We start from the raw sequence: 18,115 nt of genomic DNA, 5'->3' as shown, positions 1-18,115 counted from the left end.
CATGCAGCCAAGAGGCACCATGTTGGCAGCACTGGTCACTTAAACACTGAAATATATACTGGTTGGTAAAAGATGCTGCTCAGAACCTCCCTGGTATGTACCCTCTACCAGCTCCACCTCCTGCCACTCTCCCAGGGAACCCTTGCACCCTCTCACAGTTCAGTAACTACGTGATGAATGTGGCAGGCAACAACATGGATGGACCCTGAGAACACTGTGCTGATGGAGTAAGTCAGACACAGAAAGATGAACACTGTATGCTCTCATTTATAGGTGGAAGCTAAAAATAACCAAACTCATAGAAACAGAAAACAGATCGGTGGTTGCCAGATGAAGACAGAGGAAAATGGGTGAGGTGATCAAAAGGTACAGACTCCCAGTGTAAGATTCTTAAGTCCTGGGGATGTGAGTACAGGATGGTAGCTATAGCTAACAATGCTGTATTGTGTATTTGAAAGTTGCCTAGAGAGTAGATTTTGAAAGCTCTCACTGTAAGAAAAATAATTGAAACTAACGAGGTGATGTTAAATTATCGTGGTGATCATTTTACAATACGTATGTATATCACATCACTATGTTAAACATCTGAACACTTGAAACTTATACAATATTACATGTTAATTATACCTCAGTAAAATGGGAGGGGAAGAAAGGATAGCATTGGAGAAACAAGTGGTATGAGCCTTCAGAGTCAGCAGACTATAAATTTTGGTCTCGCCATCGGAGTGGTGACATTGTTCCTCATTTTAAAACAATAATTCACATTGAGAATATTAAGATGTCTTCCATTTAAATAATTGCCATTTCTTTCTTTACATTTCTTTTAAATAATTTCCACTCTGTATACATCACAATCTACCCTCTAACATTGCTTAGGTTGATTTATACCCCTTTAACAGAATCAGGAAATTTAACATTATAACAAAAAGGAACTTTGTTTTATCTGTTCCTGTTCGTCCCATTCTGTCAGCATATATTTGATAAAGACACTGAGGCCCATGGAACTTAAGGCGGTACCCAGAGTCCCATAGCTAGTTAGTGGTTGAGTCAGCAGTAGAGGTGAAGTAAATGAGATTTCCATTTCCTGGTCCAAAGCAGAGGGGCCCAGATCTGACCCACTGCTTGTTTTTGAATGACTTCTTTAAAAATGATCCTTACATTTTTTAATGGTGGAGGAAAAAAATCAAAGATGAACAATGTTTTCGATAGGTGAAAATTATATGAAATGCAAATTTCAGTGTCTACAGACTTTTACTGGAACACAGGCACACTTACTATGTATGTATTCTTTATGGTTACTTTTGTCAACAGAGTGGTTGCAATAGAGACTGTATGGTCCCCAAAGCCTGAAATATTTCCTCTCTGGCTCTTGACTTAAAAAAAAAAAAATTACTCTGCAGCTAAATAAGGGCCTTAATAGCAGTCCCAGCCTGAATGCCTGGGGTCATTCTGATTTGTGGATGCCAAATTTCCACCAATTAGTAAATGTTATAGTTATCACCCCTACATACTAATGAAAAGCTACATCTCCACTGAAAAAGCCTGATTAAAGTAACTTCCTGATGGTGACACTGCAAATCAGATTCAAAACTGAAAACAGAACAGTCCTGCAACATTTAAGACTGATCAAAATATCATGCAGCAATACCCTTCTCCCTGACCTTAGTGTTCACAACCCCCAGAGGAAAGAAGTCCTTCTGAGCTGCTATGGTGATCAGTGCGTATATGCGTGGATGTTAAGTCACTTCAGTGGGACTTTTTGCGATCCTATGGACTGTAGCCCGCCCACCTGGCTCGTCTGTCAATAGGATTCTCCAGGCAAGAATACTAAAGTGGGTTGCCATGCCCTCCTCCAGGGATCTTCTTGACCCAGGGATGGAACCCATGTCTCTTATGTCTCCTGAACTGGCAGGTGGGTCCTTTACCACTAGAGCAAGCTGGGAATCAGTAACAAGAGACAAACTTTTACTAAATCAGTAGAACCCTCCTCCTGAATGGACATCTTACTTAGAATAACAATATTCAAAACATAGGAATCAAATTGTAGCGTCTAAGGAAGGGGGAGGACTGGAGGTGGGGAGACTTATGGCCCAAGGTGTAAAAACTGCTAATGCAGAAAATAATCTAAAGGAACTATCCCAATGTTTAAAAATTATAATTAAAAAAACTAAGAAGCATGTAAATATTTATATATTTTATTGTGTGTTTATATAAATTTTATATAAAAATACATGCTATTTATATACGATACATGAACATATTTATAGTATAATATGTATAACCATGTGTATCCATATATATACATACACAAACACATATACCCCATTAAAGGTTAGTTCAAGATATAGGCCTTGTTTATGTGATGATATGTTTCAAAAGCCTAAAAATACTTATAGATAATAAACCAAAGTTTATCCTAATATTGGCAGGGAGGGGTATAAGAAAAATTATATGTAGTAGTGCTATTTGTGTCCAAGTTGAAGTACTATTTCAAATTTTAAAAAAACCAACTCTAACTCCAATAATAGAGAAATTATTAAATAAATTTTAGGACACAATATTGAAGAATACTACACATTCACTTAAGATACATCCAGAGGAATTGTAAAACCATGAACAAGCAATGTAAGAGTAATAAGTAAAGAGAAAAAAAAAATGTATATAATCTATGCTTACAAGTTAAAAATAATACCTCACTGAAAATAAGTCATACATAGTGAAAAATACAAAGATAATTTATCAAATTTTTACAGTTGTTGTCTTTGGTTGCTGAGGTTATGAATTATTTTTTTTTAATTTCTTTCAATTTGACTACATATTTCAAATTTTCTAAAAGGATTGTATATGATTTCTATAATTGAAATAAAGTAAAATTAGGAAATAATTTAATTTACAGGGAAAAGGAAAACCAGGAATATATAGTTTAGCCAATGGGTTAAAAAACACATAAACCCAGAATTTTTTTTAAAACACAGAAGAAAAAGAAAGACTTTCAAGTTCATTTCGGCACTGTGACATGCCAGACATCCTGCTGCCGCAAGCTCAACTTAGCCTGACCAGTAGATGTCGCTGTTACACTTCTTACTTTGAGTGAATCTCAAGATACACAACTGCTTTTTAGAGCCAGTACTGGGAGGGAGGAGGGAGGACGGTTCAGGATGGGGAACACGTGTATACCTGTGGTGGATTCATTTTGATATTTGGCAAAACCAATACAATATTGTTAAGTTTAAAAAAAAAAGTCAAAAGGCTTTGACTGTGTGGATCACAACAAACTGGAAAATTCTGAAAGAGATGGGAATACCAGACCACCTGACCTGCCTCCTGAGAAATATGTATGCAGGTCAAGAAGCAACAGTTAGAACTGGACATGGAACAACAGACTGGTTCCAAATAGGAAAAGGAGTATGTCAAGGCTATATATTGTCACCCTGCTTATTTAACTTATATGCAGAGTACATCATGAGAAATGCTGGACTGGAAGAAGCACAGGCTGGAATCAAAACTGTCAGAAGAAATATCAATAACCTCAGATATGCAGATGACACCACCCTTATGGCAGAAAGTGAAGAGGAACTAAAAAGCCTCTTGATGAAAGTGAGTGAGGAGAGTGAAAAAAAATTGGCTTAAAACTCAACATTCAGAAAACGAAGATCATGGCATCTGGTCCCTTCACTTCATGGCAAATATATGGGGAAACAATGGAAACAGTGAGAGACTTTATTTTTGGGGGTTCCCAAATCACTGCAGATGGTAACTGAAGCCATGAAATTAAAAGATGCTTGCTCCTTGGAAGAAAAGTTATGACCAACCTAGATAGCATATTAAAAAGCAGAGACATTACCTTGCTGACAAAGGTCTGTCTAGTCAAAGCTATGGTTTTTCCAGTAGCCATGTATGGATGTGACAGTTGAACTATAAAGAAAGCCGAGCGCCGAAGAATTGATGCTTTTGAACTGTGGTATTGGAGAAAACTCTTGAGAGTTAGTTCCTTGGACTGCAAGGAGATCCAACCAGTCCACCCTGAAGGAAATCAGTCCTGAACATTCATTGGAAGGATTGATGCTAAAGCTGAAACTCCAATACTTTGGCCACCTGATGTGAAGAACTGACTCATTTGAAAAGACCCTGATGCTGGGAAAGACTGAAGGCGGGAGGAGAAGAGGACAACAGAGGATGAGATGTTTGGATGGTATCACTGACTCAATGGACATGAGTTTGAGTAAGCTCATGTGAGTGCGAGTAAGTTGTTGATGGACAGGGAAGCCTGGCATGCTGCAGTCCATGGGGTCGCAAAGAGTCAGACACGACTGAGCGACAGAACTGAACTGAGGTTGAAAAAAACTACAAATTTCCAGTTCATCTCATGAAGGCTTGTAGTTTTTACATCTCTCAGCTTCATTCCACACCTCCTTTTACAATAACTGAGATGTCCAATGTTTTTCTAAAATGACATACGATGACTGTGGTCTTATGATTATGAAAAGTACAAGATTCTTGTGCTCTTGGATGCCTGAGAAAATTGTCACCCTGAGAATATTACAGGCCACAACTCATCAAAAACATACTTCCAGGCTTGAAAGTAATGAATTGGAAGGTGTTAAATGAAATCAGGAACACAAAATTGTCAGTAAGTTTTAAAGTTAATGGCAGGGGTGGTGGGGAGGGTGCGGTGAGGAAGCCTCTCTTGGATTCCTAATGCTCACTCCCATCTCTCACAGAAAATGGGGAAGTGAAGGGGGGCGGGGACAATTGTGACAGTCTACAATGTGCAAGTAGGTAAAACCCAGCCCTCTGCTTTGTATAGGTCAGTCAGTGCTTCTGTGTCACTGAATCCGTAAAAGAATGGGAAAGAGAAGGCTGTTTTTTCAACGGGTCATCCTGCATTTGGCAGATTTCCTGCCAAACTGTTCACCTGTTACTTGAGTGGCTGCAGAGAAAGGAAGGTGCAGGAATGTGGAAGACAGGCTATTTGAATTTCACTGGAGGATCCAGATCATATCAGTCAGTTACTGTATGTTCTCAAATTTTTAGAAAAATATTAGGAGTGACAAATGGCGTCTCCCACAATGAGGTTTAGGCCACAAAGTGATATTAGCAGAATACTCTGTAAATGCTCAGGTATTTCCATGACTGTGTAAACACAGTCACTTTCTAGTGCACAAATTTCAAATCAGCAACGTATATCTGTTTTCTGCAGCTGACTGATTTTTAGACAATGACCCTCACACAAAAGACAGCTTTAGCAGTCTCGCAGACACACTTTATGTTAAATGCATAGTAAATGAGTCTCTATTACATACAAAGAGTCATAGCCCAAACACAAAGGTTTCTACTCACATGGAGATCCAAGTGCAATTCATTTCTGTTGGGTTTCTCTCTTTCCTCGTGGAGCAGAAATGGACAGGCTGGTCCTGCTCTGTAAGCCAGGACCCATGCACCTCCATCTTTGCTGGGAAGGTCTTTAGCTGCTGTCTGCTCACTGAAGCTGTCCTGGGCAAAGGCCTCAGAGGAGATGCCTAGACCAAAGCAGAGCAGTCCATGAGTGACACAGTGGTGACAATGCATCAAGCCAGCCATTTCTGGGGACTCCTATGTGGGCCACTGCATAGCACCTCTTCCTTCCCTTCCTAGGTTCTATTTTTAGGGTTTGCTTTCCTCCAAAAGTGCTTATCTTAAGTATTCTTTCTGCATCACACTCAGAATGAATTAAAATATATGCCCTCATATCCAAGGCATATAAAAAATAAGTCTATTAGTTGTACTCAGTGCTTCCTATTCCTGCTTACCAATCAGGCTATATAGATGATTCTCTTTCAGAACAGAATCAGAGGATGAGCTGCAGGACAGAAGTCAGGAGTCCTGGACTCCTGACTTACAAGTTGGCTTTACTTGCAAAAGGTATCACCTGAACCAAGTCACTTGTGTGTATTCTTCGAGGGCAGGAACTGCATCCAGCTCATCTTCATTTCTGGGGATAGCTGGCCTTTGGTCAGTGTGTTGAATGAGTGACACCCACGTGAGTGCACTAGGAACTCACTTTCCTATCTCCAGAATGAGAGTATTAAGCTAGCTCTTCTTTGAACTATGTTAGGGTGATAATAGTCAACTATGTGACAGGCACGGTTCTTAACCCTGTTCGGTTTTCAAAATAACTCTATAGGTAGGTATCATTAGGGTTCTCATTTTAGATGAGAAAACTGAAGTGCAAAGATTTTCAGTGAATGGCTTAAGATCAGTAAATGATAAAGCCAGGAATTGAACCCAGGCAGTCACACACAGGCAGGTGTGCTCTTAATGACGAGACTCCATGGTCTCTGCCTGACATTTTTGAGATGGCGATACCTGTCCTACAATAAAAGGACTTTGTGGTCAAGTAAGCATGTAGCTTTTATACCCAGAGCCATGACTCATGTTAGCATACTAAAGAACTTGAGATGTCCTTTAGCAAAGAAACTTAACTCTATATAATAGCATTTTCCAAACTTAGTTGACCACAGAATCCAATTAAAGGGACACCTGTTAAACATGTCACAAGCCACCAGTGTGTTCCACTTGAATAGAGTTTAGAAACAACGAGATCACCCCTAATGTCCCATAGAGCTCTCAGGCTCCTAGACCTATTCTAGTTCCTGGTAAGCAAACTTGGATATTAAGCAACCAGGCAGAAGTTAAGAGTTTAGGCTCAGTGTACTTTTGCAATAGAGATGACTGCTGGATATGTGACAGGGTGTTTATTACACATAATCCTTGTAATAGTGTCTCTTTGGCAGGGACCCAAAGCCAGCCAATGACTTCAGCCATGCTGAACACCTGACTTACAAGTAATCTGAGCCGAGAGTAAGTCAGCAAACAAAAGGACTGTGGGATAACACACTTATCCTTTATATTAGTGTAGCATTTCAGGAGAAAATTTGGAAACACCCAAGGTTTTGCTTTTTGTTTGCCTGTTGGGTTGGTTGGTTTCAAATTACACTTTAAAACTGAAAGATGATACAGGTCACAGTGTCTCTATGGTTGCCCTCTGGCAGGCTGTCCACAAAACACTGCAGTGAAAACCAAGAAAATGAAGGTCCAGGGCCTTGGGCATCTACTCTGCATCCAGAAGGTTACACGTAAGCCCTTTCTTCACCTGAGTTAGGTGTCTTAGAATGAGGGTTTTTTCAGGAACTTGGCCTCATTCTTTCCACTAGCCTCTTTGTACCTACTGTCTCCAGACAGACTTTCTTCTGGGCTCTTGTTTAGGGCCTCGTGTGCTACAGAGTGGCCCCCACTCCTGCTCAGAAGACAGGGAGGAATAATGCCTAAAAGAACCTCAGAGAGGAGACAGTCTACTAAGCTCCTCCTGTATACTCATGGTGACCCCAAGAAGAGTGCAGTGCGAGCCATGCTTTAAGAGATGAAGAGACTAAAGTGTGGACCCCTTTTAATTTCCATTTATAAAGCTTATCCCTCTCCTAGAATATTTCTGTTTAGATAACTTCTATTTATTTAGCTCATCTCCCCTCATTTTTGGCAAGAAAAGAGAAAATAAGCCTTTTAAAATTTATGATGTACTCTAACCTAGTTACTTTGTCTTCGAAATGTATTCATTACTAATCACACCTCTCATTTCAACCCCCTCCACTTCCCACTTTTATTTTGGAATAGCTTCTGGCTTTGGGTACAGTTTACACAGATTGACAAAACAACATAAAACATGCTGTATACATCACAAAGAGCATGCTGTGCAACACCTAAGGGAAAACATCTTGATCCTCAAAGGCACATTGTCTGGTGAGTGGTTCATCATTTAGGTATAAGACAGTGGTAAATTCCCACGGGGATAAGGACCTCGTGTCCTTAGCTAAAATGCAGACGCCCATGGAAATGCATCCACACACCTTTCGTGGCTGTCCACCACTGCATGAAGCAGGTGTGGGGTGCGATCTAGCTGACTTAATGCAGAGGGAAAGACAATGCGAAGTTTAGGCAGAAACAATGAAAAGTAAGTGCATATTAGAAACAGTTTTAATTATGAAGAACCCGTTTCTAATACCTAATTTTAACCAGACAATATCCCTATGAAGCAAACATTTAAGGTAAAACTATGGTGGGTAGTAATCTGGGGAAAGGTTGTTAGGACAGGAAAGACCAAGGGCAGAAATAAGTAACAAAACACTTCTCAAAAGTCTGACAAAGTAGGCAAGGACACAAGACAAATGCACCATTGGAAAGGACATAAACTAATAAATTCTTTTATTATTTTTATCAAAGTATAATTGATATACATATATGTATATATTTTCTTTTTTTTTTCTTGTCAAAGAACACAATAGTTTAATGAAGAACAAACTTTTATTTTGGACCATCTATTTTCTCATTCATTCATATAAAAACACTCTTGAAATGTCTGTTTTCTGTCCAGCTAATTGATATTAGAAGTCTCACTGATTTTATCTTCTATGGTTATAGGCTTATTTGTTTTTGCATAATATCCCTGGGGATTCCCTGGTGGTTCAGACGAAAAGAATCCCCTCCGCCCCCCAAAGCAGGAGACTTGGATTTGACCCCTGGGTCTGGAAAATCCCCTGGAGGAGGAAATGGCCACCCACTCCAGCACTCCCGCCTGGAGAATCCCATGGACAGAGGAGCCCAGCGGTCCACAGTCCCCGCTGTCACAAAGAGCTGGACACGACTGAGGGACTAACACACACTGCATTTTCATATATTCTAAAAAGTATACTAGTTTGAATCTACTTACAAGTATCGGGAACCACTATTTAAGATGTCTCACAAATTTGCCATTTATCTATTTCTTATTTATATATATGTGCTCAGTTGTGTTCCACTCCCTGCAACCCCATGGACTGCAGTCCGCCAGGCTCCTCTGTCCATGTAACCCTCCTGCAAGAATACTGGAGTGGGTGGCCACCTCCTCCCAGGGATCCAAACCCGCATCTCCAGCATTGTAGGCGGAACCCTTACCGCTGAGCCAGCGTGGATAGCCCATTTATTTGTCATAGTAGGAAAACTGCAGGGAGGTTGGTTGGTTGCTGGCATTGATAAACAGCTTAAGGATGCATCCTTCTGGCTTTCTATTACATCATCATCATAGGCTGGCATTTTGTTTCTTGCCTCCAAGATTCCTGTTCCATCTCCAGGCATGAGGAGAAAAGTCAGTGCCAGAGCTGTTGTTACCATTGAGCAGGAAAGAGAAACATTTCTAGAAATCTCTTGTCAGGCTTCTGCTTTAGTCTCATTGCCTAAAACTGAAAATATTCTTTTCCAATGTGGTTTGTTACAGGATATTGAATATAATAAGTACCCTGTGCTATACAGTAGGATCTGTATATCCATTCTGCATATAATGGTCTGTGAACCCCAACCTCTGATTTCACTATATATATTATAGAATGGATAAACAACAAGGTCCTGCTGTATAGCACAGAAAACTGTAGTCAATATGATAAGCCATAATGAAAAAGGATATTTTAAAATAATGTATATATATGTGTGTGTGTGTGTGTGTGTATAACTAAAGTAAGTCTTCGAAGAGTTTTAATAATATCAACTCATTTTTTGAACAGTCAAAAATAAAGCATATGTCTATGCCTACTAAATTAGGTAGTATCCATACTACTCTCTTCAACTGAATATATTTAATAAAGAGAGATAAAAATTATCCGAAATTAAGTAAGCATATTCTGTCACAACAGTCAAATATCATTTAAATTTCTAATGCAAATAGATTTTGAGGTGTTAGATTTTCATGGGAACATTTTACGAAAAGCTTAAAACAGCCTTATCAACATAATCATGTCTTCCCCCTTTCATGTGCACAGACTATAAATCTAATTTTTACTCAGTATTTATTAGTTATTTTGTTTCTCAGAATCATTTCAGCAGCTTGATGGACCACATGTACACACACAGGTTAATTCCACAATTGACCATCTGTTAATACAACATACAGCACAGTCACAGTACAGGAAGGGCAACTTACCTTGGGACCACTTTGAAAGTCTGTGTTTTTCCCATATGAGCTGCACTTCCTGATGCTAACCTACAACATCAAACTGGGATTTTGCTGTCAATTATCAATACAAAGGAAGCAGACGGAAAGGAAACGTGATGTGCCATTTAAACCTGGAGGCAGTCTCCACAGCCCAGCTTCCCCAGTGGAGTTAGTCTCCCTACCTTAGATATACTGGTTTATTGTTCCCACATCTTTACTCTCTCGCTTCATTGTGATTATTCACCCAAGGCCTTTCCAGTTGCTTTTGTAGCTTCTCCCACCGATGTAGATGTCATACATTTCCCCAGGTGCATGGACTCCGAGTCCCTGGATGCTGGGTGTGGCCCTGTGACTTGTCTGGTGAAACTGAATGTGGCCAGTGTGACACTGTGCCAGTCCTGAGCCAAGACCTGGAGAGGCGTTGTGTGTTTTAACACCCTGCCTTGTGTTTCTGCCATTACCACAAAATAAGCACGTCTAGGGAGCCTGGACTTAGACACAGGGCAGACCCAAACCCTGTCCTACCTCCCTGAGCCAGCACAGCTGAACTCAGATCAGATCAAGTGAACCTTGCCAACTCTTAGACCAACGGACGAAAAGAATACATATTTGCTCTGAGCCACTAAGATTTGAGTTTTGTATGTTGAAATAGCTGCCTTATACACTCTATCATCTGTCCCCACCAGAAACACCATACCTATTCAAAAAAAAACAAACCATTTCAGCTGAGAGGACTAAAAGACTACAATATGTTTCGTTTATAATTTGTACTGAAAATATTCACTGCGTTAGGTTTTGAAAATATTAGGTGAAAAATCACAGCATGCCCATATTCTTATTCATACCACAATCCACACACAAACTACATTTCATTAAAAATGATAACCTTATTTACCAGGCATTGGTTTTAATTATCACACACACACACACACACACACACACACACCAATGTCCAAAAAGAAGTATGCAAACATACTGTATAATCAGATCTGGACAAAAATCTCTAAGGAACAAAATTACAGTGGCTTTCAGCCTTTCTCCTCTAATTTTCACATCATATTGAGCCCTCACTTGACAGCAATGATGGAGTATTATGCCTCCAAAAGGAGAAGAGAGAAAAAAAAAAAACCCTCAGCCTGAAACTCTCATGAGTTTTGTTCCTATGCTGTAGCTCCCAAGGCCATCCATCATACTTGACTTAAAATAAATCCAAAGAGGTGAAATTTTCTCAACCGTGAATATCAGAACTGATATGGAAAGGGAGACAGGTTGTCTTCCGTTATGTTATTCAAACATGTACTTACAAGCAAGAGAGACAGCAATCTAAATGTGTAGCTAATGGAAAGTGACATTGTTAAGTACTTGTAAAGAGGGTGTGTGCCTGTGTGTAATTATTCATGTCTATGTCTAGGAAGATGGAGCTTTGGCAAAAGTCTCATGGCTGGTATCTGTCAATTAGAGATCAACCCTCGGCAATCCCACTATCCCAATTTTCATTCCTTGTGATATTTAAACCAGCCAGGCAGACACAACTTTGAGAAAGTATCTTACTAATCCAGCTCAGCCTCTAACTCTCCTCATAAGAAGTACATAGAGAGAGAAATGATGAGCACAGACAGACAGGTGGACAGTGTCCAGAGGCAGAGAAGGCTGTGGGTAGAACCAGAAGTAAGACAGATGGAGGGGTAGGCATATCAATTTCAGAATCTATGAAGAAAGCATCCAATTCCATAGAACAAATGCAACGTTATTTGGATTTTTAAGATTATGTGCGAATTCAAACAAAATATAATTTAGAGTTAGAGGGGATCTTATTTATCTCCCCTCCCTATTGCTCATTTTATAGTTGAGGGAATAGAAACCCAGGAAGATTGTAATATTTCTGACATGCCCAGATAGTGGCAAAGGCAGAACTAAAATCCAGGTTCCAAGGAAATCTTTCATGCTGTTTAGAGGAGGACATTATTGTCAATTCCCAGATGGGAATACTGAAGTCTGAGGAAGAAGGAGATGTGAATGGTTTGATAGGTGGGATGGAGTCTTAACTGTGACCTTTACTAATTGTTTTGATGTTGGTGGAATTACCAGACCTCCTTGAATCTTTATTTCCTCATTAGTAAGATGAGCATAATAAAAATATGCCTAATATTGAGCTGTGCTCAAAATCGTTTTCCTGCAGAAAACTTTTCATGGACTCAGGGTGATCAATTGATGGGAGTATGAAAACAAGATCCTATTTTAATTTAAAAAAAAAAAAAGAAGAAGAAAGCTGTTTACAACAAAAGCATATTACACATCACATACTTGTGTTAAGGACTATTTTTTTTTGTCAAAGAAGATACAGGGAAGAAAAATTAAGCTCATAAGAATTCACAGTAGCACTCCAGTGCAGCAGATCCCAAATCTGTTCAAGTTCTAAAAATAGAATTCACATCATCAAATGCAATAGCTCTCAGAAAGTGGCTGATCATCTCTAGAAAGTGCAGCTCCTCCGGGCACTTCAGAGACACACTAAGACACATTTTCCCGAAGTTCAAACACAGGAGACTAGAGCATGAATGAAACTATTTATAGGCATCACTATAGATGAAATTGCTTTTTAAAGAGGTACATCAAATCTTTTTTTATGATTATTACATTAACCTCCTTCCATGATCTTTTCCTGTAGAGAATACAAATGTTAGATGAGAGGCAAATATTACTCATGCCAGGAAACTGAACTGTGGCTATAGTTATACTGGATATTTTAACACCTGAAAACAGGGATGTGTATTTAAAAAAGCACAAATGCTGCTGAGTCACTCTGCTTTAGAAATGATACAAGGGAGGAGGAGGAGAACCTAAGTAAGGTTTGGTACAGAAAAGACCAAGAAACGGTCAAATCTGGAAGGCTGTAATGTTCACTGAGATATTAAGAGCCTCTGTCCATTTGCATATAGTAAATGCTGAAGAAATTGATATTGGTACTTCAAATGCCTAGGTTATCAATACTTTTGGTCTGCTTGGTCATGAGGAATATACTTGCTTATTGAAAAAAATTACTGAAGAACAAGAATAAATGTGTTTCTTACAGTATTCATTATAAATAAATTTGAATAACCTTTTTTTCTTTTTAGTCACATTGCCCCAGTTATTATGGGGATAATTCCACCAGTGGGAAACCCAACTCTTGAAGAGATATGACATAATTACTAATTATCTTAATAGCCAAGGTAGTACAAAAAAAAAAACTAAGCCTTGGATGATAAAATATATAATCAACATGTTTTCTAAAAATCTCTCTAAAAAGAAATGATCTTAAGAAATTCACAAAAAAATGAATACACATAAAAGAGCGATACAAAGAAAAAAAGAAGGCACATATGCTAATTCTAAAGGTAAACGTTTGAGATATTAAGAACAAAATATGGTTTTGCGTGTTCTTATAAAGCAAGGATGAAGCTGTATTTAGTTATTTCACTTCTATTACCAAAAAGAAGAATCACTAATTCTGTGGGCAGACAAAAGTTTTTCTAATATTAAATTCTGAGAGAAATTGCTAGATTACAGAATTCCCACCTAAGCCTTTTCACTGACTATACAGTCAGCAAAAACAAGACTGGGAGCTGACTGTGGCTCAGATCATGAGCTCCTTATTCCAAAATTTAGGCTTATATTGAAGAAAGTAGGGAAAACCACTAGGCCATTCAGGTATGACCTAAATCAAATCCCTTATGATTATATAGTGGAGGTGACAAATAGATTCAAGGGATTATTAGATCTGGTAGAGAGAGTGCCTCAAGAACTATGGGTGAGGTTTACAACACTGTACATGCGGTGGTGACCAAAACCACCCCCAAGGAAAAGAAATACAAGAAGGCAAAGTGGCTGTCTGAGGAGACCTTACAAATAGCTGAGAAAAGAAGAGAAGCAAAAGGCAAAGGAGAAAAGGAAAGATACATCCAACTGAAGGCAGAGCTCCAGAGAATAGCAAGGAGACTGAAGAAAGCCTTCGTAAGTAAACAATGCAAAGAAATAGAAGGGAACAATAGACTGGGAAAGACTAGAGGTCTCTTCAACAAAATCAGAGGTACAAAGGGAATATTTCATGCAAAGATGGGCTCAATAAAGGACAGAAAAAGCAAGGACCTAACAGAGGCAGAAGAGATTAAGAAGAGGTGACAAGAATACACAGAAGAACTATACAAAAAAAAAAAAAAAAGGTTTTAATGACCTAGATAATAATGGTGTGGTCACTCACCTAGAGAACACATCCTGGAGTGTGAAGTCAAGTAGGCCTTAGAAAACATTACGACAAACAAAGCTAGTGGAAGTGATGGAATTCTAGCTAAGATATTTCAAATTCTAAAAGATGACGCTGTTAAAGTGCTGCATTCAATATGTCAGCAAGTTTGGAACACTCAGCACTGGCCACAGGACTGGAAAAAGTCAGTTTTCATTCCAATCCCAAAGAAGGGGAATGCCAAAGAATGTTCAAACTACCATACAATTATGCTCATTTCACATGCTAGCAAGGTAATGCTCAAAATCCTTCTAGCTAGGCTTCAGCAGTATGTAAACCAGGAACTTCCAGATGTACAAGCTGGATTTAGAAAAGGCAGAGGAACTAGAAACCAAATTGTCATCAACTGTTGGATCATAGAAAAAGAAAGGGAATTCCCGAAAAACATCTTCTGTTTTCATTGACTATGCTAAAGCCTTTGACTGTGGATCACAACAAACTGAAAAATTCTGAAGGAGATGGGAATACCAGACCACTTTACCTGTCTCCTGAGAAACCTATAAGCTGGTCAAGAAGCAACTATTAGAACCAGACAAGGAACAAACAATGGTTCAAAATTTGGAAAGGAGTATGTCAAGGATGTATATTGTCACCCAGTTTATTTAACTTATATGCAGAGTACATCATGTGAAATGCCAGGCTGGATGAATCACAAGCTGGAATCAAGATTGCCAGGGGAAGTATCAACAACCTCAGATATGCAGATGATACCACTCTAATGGCATAAAGTGCAGAGGAACTAAAGAGCCTCTTGATAAGGATGAAAGAGTAGAGTGAACAAGCTGACTTAAAACTCAACATTCAAAAACAAAGATCATGGCATCTGGTCCCATCACTTCATAGCAAATAGACGGGGAAAAAGTGGAAACAGTGGCAGCTTTTATTTCCTTGGGCTCCAAAATCACTGTAGATAGTAACTGCAGCCACAAAATTAAAAGATGGTTGTTCCTTGGAAGAAAAGCAATGATAAGCCTAGACAGCATATTAAAAAGCAGAGACATCACTTTGCCAACAAACATCCATATAATCAAAGCTGTGGTTTTTCCAGTAGTCATATACAGATGTGAAAGTTGGATCATGAAGAAGGCTCAGTGCCAAAGAATTGATGCTTTTGAACTGTGGTGCTGGATAAGACTCTTAGGAGTCCCTTGGAGAGCAAGGTGATCAAACCAATCAGTTCTAAAGGTAATCAACCCTGAATATTCATAGGAAGGACTGATGTTGAAACTGAAGTGCCAATACTTTGGCCACCTGATGTGAAGAGTCAACACATTGGAAAAGACCCTGATGCTGGAAAAACTGAGGGCAGGAAGAGAAGGGGATGACAAGGATGAGATGGCATCACCGACTCAATCGACATGAGTATGTGCAAACTCCAGGACATAGTGAAGGACAGGTAAGCCTGGCATGCTGTAGTCCATGAGGTCGCAAAGAGTTGGACATTACTTAGCAACTGCACAACACCTGAGCCGTAGCCCTATCCCAGCTGTTAGACCAATAGTTGACTTCAAAGAGCCAATTGGGCTGGTCTAGTCATCTGTCAGTGACCTTTGTCCTTCTAGCTAGAAAGCTTTGGAGATTTTCTTGACCACTCAATGATTTGGAACTGAAGCGATGAGTTTTTCAGCAGATCAGCTAAATAGCAGCATCCTAGAAACAGCAGGTTTGTTTAAATGAACCCCTTTTTCTGTGTCTTAGGAAACAGAGTTTTTCTATCTCCCTTCTTCTCCCAGGCATTAGTACTGAAGAGAAGTCCAGCACTTTATCCCAGCAACCTTAGCTGAGGCCTGATGATCACTTTCTCTCTCCAAAAATTCACTCTCCTAAGGGTAAGGTATGTTCTACATACGGGATGTTTACTATGCATCACACACTTTATGTATTTTGCACATTATTGAGAATCTTCACAATAATCCTGCAAGTTAGATGTAAAACTAATGAATACAGACATTAACTTTGCCCAGGGTCAAACAGCAAGCACGAGAATTAGGTTCTGAACCCAAAGCCTAGAATTAGCCTCCTGCCATAAACAATTGAAAACTAAGCAAAATATAGGAAATTAACTGTTTTCAGATATTTGCTAGCAAGCAATGCCAGAGAAGGCAATGGTACCCCACTCCAGTACTCTTGCCTGGAAAATCCCAGGGACGGGGGAGCCTGGTGGGCTGCAGTCCATGGGGTCGCACAGAGTCGGACACGACTGAAGTGACTTAGCAGCAGCAGCGGCAGCAGCAGCAAGCAGTGGAAGTACTGTAATCCTTGAGAGAGGTACAACAAATGAAGTGAGCCTCAAAACTGCCTAGGCTTATAGCTAAGAGGTGATTTTTGGACTGAAAAATAATTAAAAGGGCCCCAGTGGCCTATAGGACACTGTCAAGTAGTCTAATGTATGTAAAATTAGAAGCAGAGGTCCAGGAGAGACAGAATATATTTAAAGGAAAATTGACTTTCACAAGCACTCAGATCTCCAGACCTTAAGCATGGACAACCAATGACTGTGAGACAGATGAGGAGATCTCATGTAAACAGCAAGGACGTGGGAGCAAAAGGAGAAAGAGGTTGTGTCACTTTTGACCTGCTGGATCAAGATTTTTAAAGGTGGCTACTTTTTTTAGCAACCATATCTTTGCCATCTGGCCCTATTCCATATCTCCAGTTCTTGCCAGCTTACTATAACAGTCTCTTGCCATTTCCTCCTTCATTCCCCTAGGGCTGATAATGGTTTTTTGCTAGTGTCTAGGAACCTCACAAACTCATGCTGGTTTTCTTAATTGATCTGGACATAATCTCTTTATTGAGTTTACTTTTGAATATATACCCTCTGTTTTCTGCCAGGACTCTGATAGAGTAATTTGAATCAGGAATGGTGTTTATTTCCTACCTTTTAGCATGCTTTTATTATTAAGGCATTTAGGGCACTTGCTATCTGATGCTTGCTGTATCCAGATGAAATAATAGCAGCAATGTAATGGGTCAGCATAATATTTTAAGAGCTATCAAAATGATCAAACTCCTTTCAGACTTTATGACAGAGAAAAAGTAAACTGTCATACCTTAGGGTAAGGCAGTGACAAGTACACTGCTATCCCTTCCAGATGAAGATGAATTGGTTGCTATGAAAATAAAGCATTTTCTGTATCAATAAATGAATATTAACTCCCCCAGGCTGTGTTGATATACTCAGGAAATATACCATATCTGAAACAGCACTTGCAATTTGTATCCCAACGTAATTAAGTTTAGAATAATCCAGACATTCTCTAAAAACCATCTGTTTTCTCACTAGCCAAAAGAGAATTTAAATGGGAGCGCAGTATGAGTCACCACCCCTGCATCTTTCAAAGCTTTGATGGTGTCACAAATCTCTGCAATTACCCCAAAGATATAGTATATGCTTTCAACTAGAAGGAAAATTTTGGTGCTCTTTCTCCTAGAACATACGGATGTGGAGACCAAAAGTAGAAGTGAGAGGGGCCCCCTCACATTATTAGATTAATTAATCGCTTGCATAATTTTAACTTCTTATTCCTGCAACATTGGACTTGGGGGGTTCAGAGATCTTAGTGCCCAGAGGAGGGAGGCTTCCAACAAGGGAACTCAGTCATGGTGCATTAAACAGGAAGCTAAGAAGGCTCCCGGACCACTTTAAGTTTTCATACACTGAAGATGCGTCTATTTCATTTCAGTGCCTCACCAAGTGAATGTCTTCAATTGAATATTTTGAACTGGGCCTAGAATATTAAACTTCAGCAATCAAAGAAACAGGAATCAATGTTAAAGCTGCACATTTTGAAAAATAGTCTAGAATGAATGTCCTCACATCAATATTAAAATGA

The 18,115-nt window shown here is 39.3% G+C and overlaps 1 protein-coding gene across 10 annotated transcripts in view; it reads right to left on the bottom strand.

Moving 5' to 3' along the window:
• The window catches only part of FMN1 (formin 1), a 503,899-nt gene that overhangs the window by 358,558 nt on the left and 127,226 nt on the right, over window positions 1–18,115 (bottom strand). For 9 of the 10 annotated variants that reach the window (XR_009496165.1, XR_009496164.1, XM_059890805.1 and 6 more), the window contains one exon: window positions 5,341–5,519. The exons of the other annotated variant lie outside the window; for it this stretch is intronic. Coding sequence is in view for 7 of the 9 variants with exons in the window: in XM_059890805.1 (XP_059746788.1) it covers window positions 5,341–5,519 (179 nt within the window). In the remaining 2 variants the exon portion in view is untranslated. The remainder of the gene's footprint in view (window positions 1–5,340; window positions 5,520–18,115) is intronic. 10 annotated transcript variants of the gene reach the window in all.

Source organism: Bos taurus, chromosome 10 (genome assembly GCF_002263795.3).
Source record: "Bos taurus isolate L1 Dominette 01449 registration number 42190680 breed Hereford chromosome 10, ARS-UCD2.0, whole genome shotgun sequence".
Taxonomy (NCBI): Eukaryota; Metazoa; Chordata; class Mammalia; order Artiodactyla; family Bovidae; genus Bos; species Bos taurus.
This window is presented reverse-complemented; position numbering and strand designations above follow the sequence as displayed.